General features: G+C 40.4%; 1 protein-coding gene across 1 annotated transcript in view; it reads right to left on the minus strand.

Moving 5' to 3' along the window:
* unc13bb (unc-13 homolog Bb (C. elegans)) overlaps positions 1-15,185 on the minus strand; it is a 152,704-nt gene extending 137,519 nt beyond the window's left edge. Inside the window, exon 1 of the mRNA XM_060908482.1 lies at positions 14,978-15,185. Within this exon, the coding sequence (XP_060764465.1) occupies positions 14,978-14,999 (22 nt within the window). The 5' untranslated portion in view covers positions 15,000-15,185. The remainder of the gene's footprint in view (positions 1-14,977) is intronic.

Raw genomic sequence — 15,185 nt, forward strand, 5'->3', positions numbered from 1 at the left:
ACAATTACACACTCGGCGAACATTTCTCCATTTGTGTATGAAAACGCACTCCAACCACTCAGTTTGGTTTCATTTACAACCAACGGTGTCTTTTGATGCCAGCACGTAATTGAACGAGAGAAGACTGGTTTACCGGAGACAAAATAAGCGTCATCTCTGCTTCTGTTCCCTCCGACACACTACTGCCTCCGTCAAGTGCGTGCACTCTGAACTGAATCAGCTCTGCGCATGCGCCATGCGGCACAAAAAAACGGCAGCCACCATGAAGGAAGGAGATCCGGAGTTTTCAAACATTTGCTTAAGTGTGAAATCGCAAAATGGTATTCTAGCGAACAACAAAATAGTAAAGATTCAGAAAAACAAATCATTCAGTGATCATTTTAATAGTGTAATTTCATCCGAACTAGGCCTAACGCTCGGTTTAGAACTACAAAAAGTCCGTGTGTCGGACATTTTAAGTACCTTTGTAAAAGTTTTGCAAATGTTGCAGTCAGCATTTAAAATGCTAACTTAGTTTTTGTACAAGTTTCAGTTGATTTAACCGTCATATTTTATTACCGTATTTTCTGGACTATAAGCCGCTACTTTTTTCCTAGGTTTTGAACCATGCGGCTTATACAAAGGTGCGGCTATTCTGTGGATTTTCCTTCCACCGCTAGGGGCGCTCTTCTTCTTGGATTTTTATGGCGGTTGGCAACTTAACGTATGAGGTGCATTACCGCCACCTGCTGGACTGGGGTATGGTTCAAGAGCCTATTCTACAACTAACCTGGGTGACTTTTAAAAAAAAAAAAAAAAAAAAAAAAAAGAGCTAGGGGCGCTCTAACCGGAAGTAGAATCAAAAATAAGATGGACGAAAAATCAATGCAAAGAAGAATTAGCAGATCTTTAGCAGATAGAACACGCACGACAAATTACTAACTGGTAATTATTTTCAAATCCAGCGAAGATGATTAAAGTGACTTGTGGTTTCAAACACAGGAGAAATGAAGGTAAATAAATACCGGTTATTTTCTCTTGGTTCTGTTCCGTTTTAATCAGCAAAGTTGCTGCCGTGTTAAAAGGCACTGTTCGGAAAGAATCTGTTCAGGTACATACATGTACATTTACAGTACAAAATCATTCTGTACATGCAGTAAATATCTAATTTTTCAACATGGAGATCTGCGGCTTATAGCCCGGTGCGGCTTGTATATCTTTTTTAAATTTTTTTTTCAAAATAGAGCGGATGCGGCTTATATACAGGTGTGCTCTATAGTCCAGAAAATACGGTAAATGTGTCTGCTTTTGTAATAAAAATGTACTGAAAGAAAAAGCAAACACAGCATTGCGATTTCTTATCCATCCATCTCCCTCCCTCCCGACTGAAATTTTTTTTTGCTCACCCGGTGGACAGGAAACGGATTTTTTTTTTTTTTTAAGGATGGCCTCATATTTCCACAGAGTTCTGCATGTGATTTGATCTCTGGGCAGCCAGTTCAAACTGTACTTGACCTTTTTTTTTTCTAAATTAAAAAAAATTAAATAAAAAAAAAAGTGACGTAAAGTGTTACGCCACAGACCACCAAGTCATAAACCAAAGTCTGGCTGCTAAATTAACAAGTTCACCAAGGACGAGAATTCAATTCCAACAAGAAAACCAACGTACGGCTACATTCTGAAATCCAGTTTGCATAAAAGCATCAACTGTATCACATTTGCACTCTGAGAAGCGTTAGATAAACCAGAGCACCACTGTTCATCCCGATTCACTGTGACTAATGAGTACAGACTGATGAAGCGTTACGTGGAGAGCGTGTTTATCAAAACCCACTTTCACCCACAAGTGGCTATGAGTCAGTCGCTCTCAGGAGAACACCACAAACGACAACTAAATAATACCGTTAATATCGCTGGCTCCCTTTTCATCACTTTGGAAGGAATTGGATTAAATACAAACCATCGTCAGGGAAAATCCAGATCAATTCGATGCTAAATAAATAAATAAATAAAAATGCAAGTACCATATTGATCCAATTGACATTTTAATAACATTCACTGCTCACACAGACACACTAAAAACTCAAGACTACACATTGACATTCTTCACATTTGGAAATTAAAACATCTCAGTGCTCTGACCCCAAATAATCATTTATAGCTGCTCAGATGCAAAACTGTTTTGTGGAGGAGATGTACAATATTTCATCACAGATGTCATCCTGAAAAACTAATCCGGTCCAGACAGGCCTTTACCTTTGGTCTGTACACAATCTACACAGTTTTATGAACAAGTCTCATCTGTAAAGTCAACCTTTATCACCAGGCAAGTTTCCATTGCAGCTTTGTGCACGACGGAGGCTTTTTTTTTCCCAATAAAAATCACCAAAACAATTGTGAAACACCCACTGAGTGAGTAATGTGATGAATGAAGCTGGGTTTTCTTCTCTCACAACAATCATTCCAGTTAAACATGGCAACAGATCTCCAAGACACAAGTGTGGGCACCATGGGTGTAAATTACAGGGGTATGGGAGATTATAAGCCTGCCCAATAATCAAAACTGACCAATACCCCCCCGCAAGTAATCATACAAATCACAATGAATCACCACCAAGTGGTTGGTTCGCTCAATTCAACGTAACGAGCAAGCAAAAAAAAAAGAACCCTTCAACCCCTCTGGTCCCTGTTTAAAGTTTGGTCACGCCCAGCCCACCTTGTGTCTTCTCACGAGCGGTAGCCAGTCAGCATACAACATGAAAAAAGGAGCAACAAAAGACAAGCCCAAGCAACAATTTTAACTTGGTCCAATTCAAACAAGGGGCAGTCATGAGGGAAACCATGGTCTAAAAAGTGAAGAGAAGCAGCTTTAGGACCAAAAGGTTGTGGATTCAATTCCCTGGACCAGCAGGAATGGCTAAAGTGCCCTTGAGCAAGGCACCTAGCCGCCCAACTGCTCCCCAGGTCACGCCGGGTTTATTGTACGTCGTTCTGGATAAGAGAAAAACCCGTGCTACTGTCATTGGCGGCAGCTATCCATCGCTAGCAATGATGACTGCTTCATTAGGATGCGCAGAAACGCAGATGGGTTGCAAGGCCCACACCAGACTTATTCTCCTTTCCTAATGAAGCACCTTGCACAGTAAGGCAAGACAAATGTCATCATACCTCCATCGTATTGTCTCTCTCGACCTCCAGATGTGATGTCAAGTGGTGCACAAAAGTGCCACAGGTATGGAAGTTGCCCGGCAGTGACAACTGACTTGCCAAGTGATGCCATCCGTTGGCCATTTGAGTGGCTCTTCCACATACCATTGACACACCACCTGTTGGGGGTGTACCGTTAACCCTGTTGGGTTCATCGGCCCCATTGCGCCAAAAAGCGTCCTGCTGCCAGCGCCTTATTGGTGATGTACTATTTAACCCATAGCCGGAACCCAGGCAGGTGCTACCACTCTGGGTCAGAGCGGACCTGGGAGCAATGGTGATTAAGGAGTAACTCCACTTTCCTCAGTACTCAAGTCCTCCTGGACAAAAGGTTGCAGTTTAAAGTCATACCCAGGACTGCGTTACTGTAATGGCGCTACCACTTGAGTCAAATAATTGAACGAAAGTCTTATTTTCTGCTGTGGTTTCATTGTGTTAGGTGAAGCTTTAACTAGGTGGACTAGCCTTCTAAGAATCAGACCACTTCTATCGTAGCTACTAGTTCGTTTTGATCATTGTGCTAGAATAGCTGGAATGACAAACTGATGCTGAACAAATGTGGTGCACTGATCATAAAGTGAATGATTTTATGTTGTTGCACTGGACTAATACAATATGTTGCTTTAGTACATCTCTTCCCCGGATAACAGCGATGTGAGACAGTCATTAAACAGCCTTTTTCCAAAAATAAATAAATCTGCAGGGACACGCCCTTCAACCCCCCCAATGTTCAGCCTAAAGTTACACCACGAGTTTCATTCCTCTTCATGTCATGTGACTTAAATTTAAAAAACACGTTTCCATTTCAATTTTGCAAAAACGCTGCTTTCTCAAATCATCTGATAAACATTTTCCTCATGTGAACATACAAACAAACATCGATGTCCTCTCCCCCAGAACCAATGTTCAGCTAATGTCGTTAGAAAGAGGTTACAGGACCTGGGTAGCAAAAATATTAGACTTCAACCCACATATTTGTGAGCCACAAACTCAACGATGTGCTGAAGCTGCAAGAGGAAAAACAACCAACAGCAACAGGTGGTGTATCGTTTCAGATGTGACTTGTGATGTTATATCAGTTACACCTGGAGACACTTGTATGAGCGTATCGAAGAGCATAAAGGCGCGTCTTCAAGCATCAGTAAACGCTAAAGGACGGCACACGGGACTGCACCTAAAGACATACACAAGAACTTTGCTGTCTTAAGGAAGCGTCAGAGTAAATTCAACTGCTTGTCGTACAATATACTCAACATTAGAGACAGACCAACTCTCAACGTGGAATCGGACTCCTTACAGGCCAAACTTTTTGTTTAGCATTATGCTAATCTAATTTTATATGTTTTGACATTGACTTAACTTACGAATACTTGCTTGATAACAGTGTCCGAGTTACAATGGGGGGGGGGGGGGGAAATCATGCTTTTTTCCCTGAATTTTTAGTCCACTTCATGTTTCTATTCCTCATTTTTTTTAGTTCATAATTTCAGATTGCACATTAAGCAGATTAAAGGAGAACTGAAAGCAAATTTATGATCAAAATTTTATTTCTCATTTTATTAAATATAGGAATGCAATTTTGATTACAAGTTTGTCGCTGCTATAGCAAGTTATGAGTGTTTGAAATATGCTCTGTAATATATCAGTCCATATGTCAGAGCAATGGCCGTAAACGAGATTTGTTGAGACCTGTGCGAGACATCGTAGGACGCAAGTAAAACGTACAGCGGAAATCAAAGTGACCGACATCTGCCAACGTTGTCAAAAGACGCGCGCGCCCTCTTTCGAATGCTGATGTGATCAAGCCAGAAGTTTTGTTTGTTTGTTTTGATAGCAATCAGAAAAGTTTGAAAAAAGTAGGCAGTAATCGTCATTTAAACTCATTTTCGTGCAATATTTCGTTTGGAAAACAGTTTTCAAAATGGCGGCACTGACACCTGGCTGACGCTTCACGTTTCAAAGTCTCGCACAAGTCTCGTGAAGATCGCGCGGATAAGGCAGCTGGGCCATAGAAGGTTCACGCTGCACGCTGCATGCTGCACGCTACACGCGTGTAAAGAAAAGTGGACAAACGTAGCATGACTTGCTCTGGGCCATAGAACGGCGTTCACGTTGCACGCTGCACACTTCACGCGTGAAGCGAGAAATGAACATGCACACTTTTTTCTAGGCGTGAAGATGGAAATTCCAGTCAATGCATGCGGTCACCGCTGCGCCAGCCAATCAGAACGGGTCTAGGGAGATAACTCTATGCTTTCAGGGGAAAACTTGAGAAAAAATATAATTGAATGGTATAATTGAAAAATAGTTCTTCATCGGGATTGTCAAGCAGATTATAGAATGTTCGGTGAAATTCACCACGGGTTTCTCTCAGAAGGAAGTGTTCTCGGCTCCAAATTCTGTTCCTTTTTCTCTTCCTCTGTCTCAGTAAAAGCAGAATGAGGCAATCGTCGTCATCCGAAGAGTCCATATTGTTGGTTACTCGGTCAAAGTAGAACAGACGCAACACGTGAACATCCAAGCATGAAGTTTAATGGCCCAGGGTCCGGTTCTTCACGTGAACGTGTAGCGTGCAGCATGCAGCGTGAACCTTCTATGGCCCAGCTGCCTAAGCGATGCCTGCCGTGGACCAAACGCACCAAATTCAACATGGCTAAAAACCGAACAGGCCGATAAGTAAAATATTTAATTGCAATTAGTTGCCAATACGAGTCACGATATAAGGTTACTAAAACCGAAAACGTAATTGAATAACACGTTAATTAAGAAATAAAGCAAGTTTAAAAATGATTGCAGTTCTCCTTTAATGGAAACCTTTCTACAATAAAATACCGCTACATGTTTTAGCTATAATTAAAATAAACAGAACTCATTGACTTTTTAAAATTAAACAAGACGATGTGCCCTGTGTCAAAGCTCACTCGTTCACTACTCCCTACATAAAAATTACTATATAGTGAGCTTATTGGTAAGCTGAAGATATTAAAAAAACAAAAAAAAAAACACTTCGGACACTAGTCCGTCGTGCTGGTATTTACGTCATTACTGTCGCACAATTAAAACTTGCCGGATCAGTTGGCTGGTGGGTTTCAAAATGATAAATACATGCATGCATTTTAGTGATAAATACATATTATACTGAGTATTTCCCACATTAAATCAATACAAAGTGCCTGCATCTTTCAGTTTTTTTTAAAAAAACAAAGCTGAATACTTTCTTCTTTGCCGCTGCCTTTTATTAAATCAAATTTGAGACTTTTGATTTCTTTCAGCTCAACCGCAATATTGCTTGGTTAGTGACCATCAGTTGTACACTACTTTTCATGATGCATTTTGGGATACTCCGAGTGCACTATATAGGGTGTAAATAAGCCTCACTAAGGTTTTGGACAGCACTACAAAATGGCATCTTCACTATATTAATGCCCTATATAGTGAGTAGGGAGCGATTTCAGACACAGGGACGGTCATCATCACCCACCACGAGCATTTTATGAAGACCTCTTAACACTTACACCCTTATAAGCCCATTGCTTTAATATTGACTTATGATGCAAGTGCTATGACGGCATCATAAAATGCTATGCAGCTTTTTTCAGTAGTATGAGCACGCAAAGTTTCGTTGATGTAGCTTATGAGAAAACTTGTCCAGATTGAAACGGACAGACTCCGTTCCCATACCCCCCTGAGCACTTCATGGAGGAACCTTGTAGAAAATCAACAATAAAACAAAAAGCCAAATAACTGTCTTGCATTAAAAAGGTCCTTCACTACTGTTAATAAATTTAAAAAAAAAAAAAAAAAAAGGGTAAACCGCAAAATATTCAATCCATTAACACAAAAACAAGTCGTGATAATCAGATTATCAGCAAGTAAACAATCTTCTGACATCATCAGAAATGACTCAAAAGATGTGTTTTCATGCTGCACCCGGTTCCTATTTGTGTCACGTCAAGATTTCAGAGCCCCTCTGCGTTTGTGGGTTTGTGCTGGAGATTCAACAGCAGCTCATTATGCATCAAACGCATAAATAAACCTGGCAGAACAAAAAGGGAAGAGGCGGTACGCCAAGAGAATCGACTGCTGAGGTTCACCTACGTCCTCTTCATCACACAGCATACTCACTGGCCACTTTATTAGGAATACCCATCCATCCACCTGCAGCTGTTTGATGCAGTTCTCTAATCAGCCAATCGCTTGACAGCAGCACGATGCATCAAATCACGCAGATACAAAATCAAGAGTTTCAGTTCATGTTCACGCACATCAAAACGGGAAAAAAAAAATCGTGTAAATTTCTTTCACTGTGGCATGGGTGTTGGTTTGAGCCAGTTGGACTGCTGGTTTGAGTATTTCAGAAACTGCTGATCTGATCTCCTGGGGTTTTCACGCACAACAGTCTCTAGAGTTTACACAGAATGGTGCGAAAAACAAAAAAATGGGGGGGGGGGGGGGCAGTTCTGTGGATGGAAACAAATACCTTGTTGAGAGGTCAGAGGAAAATGGACAGATTGGTTTGAGCTTTTTTTTTTGTCAGGAAGGATATAATAACTCCTATAAAATCACTCTTTACAACCGTGGTGAGCAGAAAAGCATCTCAGCCTGCAACAGCAAAAGACCACATCGGGTTCCACTCCTGTGAAGAACAGGAATCTTAGAATCAAGAACAAGTTCCTTAGCCTAGTAAACTAGACCCACCCGCCTAGCGGCCAAAAATATTTTTGCCTAGCGAATGGGTCTAGCCTCGCACCATATAAACAAAAACACCCCGGGCATCAAGTCGTGCCCGCCAATCACAACGCAAGGTTTTTGTTTGGATTCTTTGGGCGGGCTTTTGCAGGAGTGACGACAAAGCTGCGCGACACTGGAGAAAGCACAACAGGAAAGATGGCTACCGCTAGTGAACAGCACACGTTTGACTCCGCTTTGGAATCAGTTTTAGAAGAATTAGACTTGGAGTTTTCGTTGAAACATGAGCAGGAAGAGGCTCTCCGCTCATTCCTTTTCAAGAAGGACGTTTTCGCTGTTTTGCCAACCAGCTATGGCAAAAGTCTGGTCTACCAGCTGGCTCCGCTCGTAGCCAAAAGGATGGGGCTAGTTTGTGCAGTACGAAGAATTAATAAACAGCTTTGAAACATTACTTTTTGATTGTTTCTTATTTTCCCGTTATTTTAAATTTAAGGGAAATTATTTCACCAAACACCACTAAATAAAAACTCTCAAAAACAGTTTAAGCAAACCCTTGAAAAACACTTGAAAAAAAAAAATGTTAAGTATGTGGTACAGACTCCAAACTTGTGGTCATTATCTCCAAACTTCTTAATATCTAGAACCTGTTTATTAATTAATATGCATTTTGAAAAATTATTTATTTCAAGGCCTCCCCCACTGCTTTCTGTCGCTCTGACTACGTCACAGTCACTGTTGCGCTGATTGGTCAGAGCGTTGGCCTATACGCACAGACAGTTTGAAAGACAGCGGGTTGTTCCTCCCACACCCTTCAGAAATGTCTACGGATCGAGGCCAGACTAAATATTCACATTTAGTCTGGCTTGCCAGGCTACAAGTTCCTATTAAAGTGGCCAGTGAGTGTATCTCTCATTCAGAGAGCTCCTGCCAAGCACGGAGGATTCAGAGTCAATCAGTTACCAGAGAGAGACTTATCTTAAAGCCATCTCCAGGTGAGGTTGAAAGACTCGGATCCAAGTCCAGAGCTGTTAAAGGAAATGTTTTGGTGGAAAAATAAAAATTTGCATAAGTTTTCCTCTCGGCCAAAATGTCCAATCCTGACAAATAACAGGATTCAAGCGCTGTGTGTATAAAAGACGTTTGAAACCGCGTAAAGAAAATACAACAAAAATCAACACATTACATTACTTTCCTAAAACAGTGTTTTATTCCTCTGACACCTCGGCAATTTGCCAAATATTACACTTTAAGAACGTCATATTCGTAAGAATGTTTATCCGTTTATGCTTACGTGTTGTGAAACGTCCAAGAAACAAGTTACTTCCTGTTTTTCGTAATAAACAATCCTTCCATCACTAGCCTCTCCCCCCTTCAATCTCTTGAAGTAAAAAAAAAAAAAAAATCACATCTTGTTACTGAGAAATCATAAACCAAACAAACAAAAAAGTGACAGAATTACAAGAGTCCTTCCTTCCATGTTACATAAACAAACCTCACAGAAAACGTCACTAAATCAATCAATAATCGGACGTTTTCAATAATTGACACGTCCACCAAACAAGTCCTCGAGTAAGATGCTACTACGGAAACAAGAACATGTTAAAATGAGTGCATTCATATAAACCTGCACGTCTGTCAGAGCTGCTGCGATAGGAAAATCAACACCTTCTGACCAATCAGAACTGAGAATTAAATAGGAGACTGTGACTAAAGTCACAGTGATTTGCACTAGCTCTTACAAACTAGGACATCTGGTCACAGTACGCTACAGACCTGGAACGGTAAGAGATCGAGAATGACAGTGGGGGGGGGAAATCCCATTTTTCATGGATCATTCCAGTTCAGTGATCCAGATCAGCACCAAAAGTCATCACAACGTAATTCAGCCCAGAGGTATTCTTCATGTGAAATTTAGTGATTGGTTGAAAACTGAGGGAGAAATAGCGTCCTAAAAACATCAGGAGGATAAAAAAAATAAAATAAAATAAAAAATAGTAGAAAGATCCTGAGTGTGTGTAACAATTTGCACTACCACTGCTAGCACAAATTAATTCAACAGCGCTGTGTGGTGTACTGTGGAACAATTTATTTTGCTTTTTAATTAAATACTAACTTCAGTTAATAAGTCTTTAAAGGAACAGTCCACCGTACTTCCATCATGAAATATGCTCTTATCTGAATTGAGACGAGCTGCTCCGTACCTCTCCGAGCTTTGCGCGACCTCCCAGTCAGTCAGACGCAGTCAGACGCGCTGTCACTCCTGTTAGCAATGTAGCTAGGCTCAGCATGGCCAATGGTATTTTTTGGGGCTGTAGTTAGATGCGACCAAAGTCTTCCGCGTTTTTCCTGTTTACATAGGTTTATATGACCAGTGATATGAAACAAGTTCAGTTACACAAATTGAAACGTGGCGATTTTCTATGCTATGGAAAGTCCGCACTATAATGACAGGCGTACTAACACCTTCTGCGCGCTTCGGCAGCACATTGATATCTGAGCTCCGTATCAATGCGCTGCCAAAGCGCGCAGAAGGTGTTAGTACGCCTGTCATTATAGTGCAGACTTTCCATAGCATAGAAAATCGCCACGTTTCAATTTGTGTAACTGAACTTGTTTCATATCACTGGTCATATAAACCTATGTAAACAGGAAAAACGCGGAAGACTTTGGTCGCATCTAACTACAGCCCCAAAAAATACCATTGGCCATACTGAGCCTAGCTACATTGCTAACAGGAGTGACAGCGCGTCTGACTGACTGGGAGGTCACGCAAAGCTCGGACAGGTACGGAGCAGCTCGTCTCAATTCAGATAAGAGCATATTTCATTATGGAAGTACGGTGGACTGTTCCTTTAAGTACAAGAAATGTTATAAAAATAATTTACATGTCCTGTACAATGACCAGGTTATGCTGTGTTTTCATTCCTATACTTCCCCAGTACATGGTCAAAACAGGGAACATTACAGTTTAAACATTTGCAACAACTCAAAAGGTAAAAAAAATAAATAAATAAATAAATAAACATGCGTTTCTGGCCATTTTCAAGCTCCCCTGTATTACATGAAGTTCAGCCACATGTTCATTTTGTTCAAGAATTCACTTAGTCAAGTCTCATCACATCCCCCCTCACACACACTTCTCAAAACCGAACTGCGACAACCAGAGGATATTACACAGTTGCGCGTAGATATGACGTTTATCTTCAATTGGTGAATATATTCACAAGTGAGTGAACCGAATGAGTGAAAATATTTAACACGAGAAAAACTTCATATCTTCACACCACCATGTAATGTTCTTTATATTAAGCCTAGGTCACAACTGGACGTACGATTTTTTTGGCCGTGCGATTTTTGGCGTTTCCTAAATCGCTGCGTTTTTTTTGTTCGTGGAGAAAGACGCACATTGGCCGCAAGTTCGTCTTGTAACCTGAAAAAAACGTAAGCGCCCGTAGAGTTTGTTTGACATGACAAAGAACCTCTGTGGCCGGTCTGCGGCCAGTCTACGGCTCGAAAATCAGCACGTCACACGCGCACCCTCCGTGCGTTTCACGTGCGCTTCTTGCGTTTTTTGCACGTAGACCGGCCGTAGGAGCACGTACAGCCTAGTCTGGTTAACACCAGACCATATCACAAGTGAAATATGGTCTGGAATCTGCCTATTGAATTTCTCGTAGGGGAGGTGTGGTTTACGATTGTCAACGGCCGTTTATTGGACGTTGCGAATGTCTATCATTTGGCGTATACGTAGCCCATGGCCAATCATGGCAGTTGTACCCGGTGACGTAGTTAGAGCGACGAAGAAAGACTAACACCAAACGCTGTTCTTTTTTTAAAACAAACTTTCGCTCTAAACTATTCAGAACAGTGTCTAAAGCTTGATCGAAAGTTTGGTTCGTATCACTCGCCGCCATGTTAAATGTGATCCGTAAACAGTCCCAAATAAACTACAAGCTTCCGTTTGTCGAGTAGTACGCGTCACCGTCTTTCCACCCCTCCCCACTCTCTGATTGGCTCCCTAACTCAGGCGAGCCTTTAGACCGTAGTTTCCATGCTGTCTTTTCAGATCGGAACGATTGTGCAAAGCAGCATGGGATTTCCCAGGCTACGTACAGCCGGTTGTGACCGAGGCTTTATATGGACACATCCCCACACACACACACACAAAAAAAAAAAAAGGTTAATTTTGATTTTGGGTCTCCATTTTGACAATGCGCATCTCGTCAGCAGGAAAACACTGGGAGTTACGTCATCGGAATGAAATATCGGGAATTATCCATACAGGCCACTTTTTTGATGGAATAAAAACGTGTTCTATTCCCTTCTAGTATATCACTTATCCTACGTGTATTACATCACTCTACCCAATGGAGAATGAGCATTGAATATGGTTTATGATATTGCATGGTTGTCAAGACAACATAACGTCACAGGTCGGAGATGTAAAACTTCCGCGCTAGCGAGCGACTGTGACGATTTGTAAACAAACATGGCTGCCTGGTTTGCATCAATAAATACGGAAGATTTTGAGAGAATTTTGAAAGAGAAAGATGCACTGAACACCCAAAAGGAATGTGTATGTATAATAATAGATTTTTTTCGTGGTATATCAGATATATTCCATTCAGCTACTTGTCTTCAACTTGAGTATCATGCTAGCTATATGGAATGTATCTGATGCACCACAAAAAAAAAAGCCAGCTAATATTTTAAACATGTCACTCAGATCCACGATGCATTTCATATGAAAAATGTGAGTTTTTCAACACGAGAAGAAAAACGCCAACATGTGATTCTTTTTATTATATCGACACATTCACAAACAAAAAGTCCCCAAATTTATCAAAAACAATTAAGCGATTTCCTCACGAGTGACAGATAGAGGTTGTCGCGGTTATGGTTCTCCATGTCCCGGATGGAGCTCGGATGAAAAATACAAGTGGTGTATTTCACAGTAAAACACTCGTGTCTACATAATAGAATATATAATATGTGACGTGACGTGCTCCGCATCACCCTCGTCAGATCTGAAGCAGTACGGAGAACATTAAACACACACAATCAGACCACAGCAGGGATCAGCAGATGCTGATCTGGGTCTGGCAACTAGCCACAGAGAAAGAAAGCTGCTCAATTCTATGTGTACAGGCGTGTCTCTCTCACACACACACACACACACCTCAGATCAGACTTAAGCTCTCGTTTACACTGCTGTAGAGTCCATTTTCATTTCATTACTGAACAAAATATGAGATAACCAAAAGGAAAATCTTCCACAAAAGCTCCACAATAAGTAAAAGCCAAAAAGTGACCTCGGAGTAAGAACGAGCCTCTTTTGGCAAAACTCAAAGTCAACCAGATCAGAAAGTCTGGAACAACCAAACTGTCATAATTTAATGATCGATGCTGATTTTTCTCCACTCCATCGCTGCATTAACTGAAACGTAGCAACTGTGATGTTGGCTTTAAGCTCCACCCAATTCACAATTACATCATGTCATACTGTACATCCATTAAACAAGCTCCTGATTTACAGGTCACCGTTTGTCATGATCATATACAGTTCAATGGAAACGTCTTTTAAAAAAAAAAAATCTCTAAATCCAAAATGCCTTCAAAAAGAAAAATTACACAATTAAAAAAAAGTTTTAATCATAAATTAAAGCCATCATTTGGTGCTTTACAACCTTTTGCTTTTTAAAAGTGCATCAGTGATCTCAGGTACAGTTTGTGTCGTTTTATCAGGGAAGTGACTGATGGGGTTTCCTGCAGCTTTCCTGAAGATGCTGACCGTCACACTTCCTGTTTTCACAGGTAAAAACGTGCATGATGAGTTTTTTTTTTGTCTGAAAAGTTGTTTACTACAGCATTCCTGACAAACATTTTTCTGTAATGTTGAAGTTTTGTTAGGAAATCCAAAACATTTTTACTGACTCAGTAATGCACAAAACAAAACCCAACACAAAATCGAGTCGTACACGAGCTGATAGCCGACGAGTCGCGTGGCACCGAGTTGTCTATAATCCATGTATAACGAGATTGACTGGAATAAATGTTTTATTCTATACACATTCACTGGATTTTGAAAAACGGAGCATTTTATTGTTTGCAAATTTGGTCAAGAAAAACTTTATACAAAACGTCTGACAAAATCATGTCCGCTTAGAATGTAAACAAACCGGCGAAATGACAGGAGCAATTTGTGGAAAACGCGATAATTCTTGAAAAATACTAATTAAAAATAAATAAATACATAAAAAAACGCTCTTACCATCAAATACTATTATTCCATATTTTGTTTCTTTTTTGGGCGGGGTTTTGTGTTCGAGTAGTTTTTATTTCATCCTTGGTTGGTTCAGCAACACGCGCCGCCATTTTGTTTTTCTCTACTCACGGTATATGAGCAGATATCCTAGTAGTCGGGTAGCCAAGATTGTTCATATCCAGTGAATGCGGATAGAATAAAAAACATTAGTCTTTAGTGCAAAACCAAAGAAGGAAACTTTCTCCTTTTTATCTTTATCATCACCTTGACCGAGTTGATGTAAGGAGAAAATTGCGTCAGTGTCGTTCAACATCTCAATGCTTGCTGAAAGCCTTCTTTTTTAAAAAATAGTTTTAAAAAAAAATCAATAAACTGTACAATTAAAAGTTGAACATGCACAAAGATTCAGATTAAAAAAAAACAAGAACTTATTGTTTAAATTCATGTGTGTGTGTGTGTGTGTGTGTGTGTTTTAAAGCCTATCAGAAATTCATTCACTCATTTGGTCACTTTCGGGGGCAAAAGCTCCTGAAAGAAAAACATCTGGAAGGACAGATGTGCACAAGTGCAGATGTGGAGGTGTCAGGGAAAACGTGATGATCAAATTGTCTAAATTATAGACTTTTCAAGTCAGTTTAAACACAATATACAGCTTTATAATAAGTTATTTCTTTATGAAATGAACTTAAAAGTTATTTTAAAATCTAATATAGGTCATGAATTAGAAATGAGAAAACCTGAAGTGTTTGAGCAAGTCAGAAAAGTAGAAAGAAACATAAAGGAAAAGGATTTCATATATAAAGACAGGTGTTTGTTTTTTTTTTTTTACACACTCACCTCTGACACACAGCAGGGACATGTCAAGCTCTTTCCTCTCCACTTATAGTGATTTATCAGGAACTAAACTCAGCTTCCTGTCCTGACACATTGCCAAACTCACTTTACATGTTATTAAAATGACTTGTTTAGTTGCACCGGGCTGATAAAGTGTCCTCCGGAGCTGCAGGTGCCACGTCCAGCTTCCCTCGCCATGATAAAACCTCGA

This window comes from Neoarius graeffei, chromosome 25 (assembly GCF_027579695.1).
Source record: "Neoarius graeffei isolate fNeoGra1 chromosome 25, fNeoGra1.pri, whole genome shotgun sequence".
NCBI lineage: Eukaryota > Metazoa > Chordata > Actinopteri > Siluriformes > Ariidae > Neoarius > Neoarius graeffei.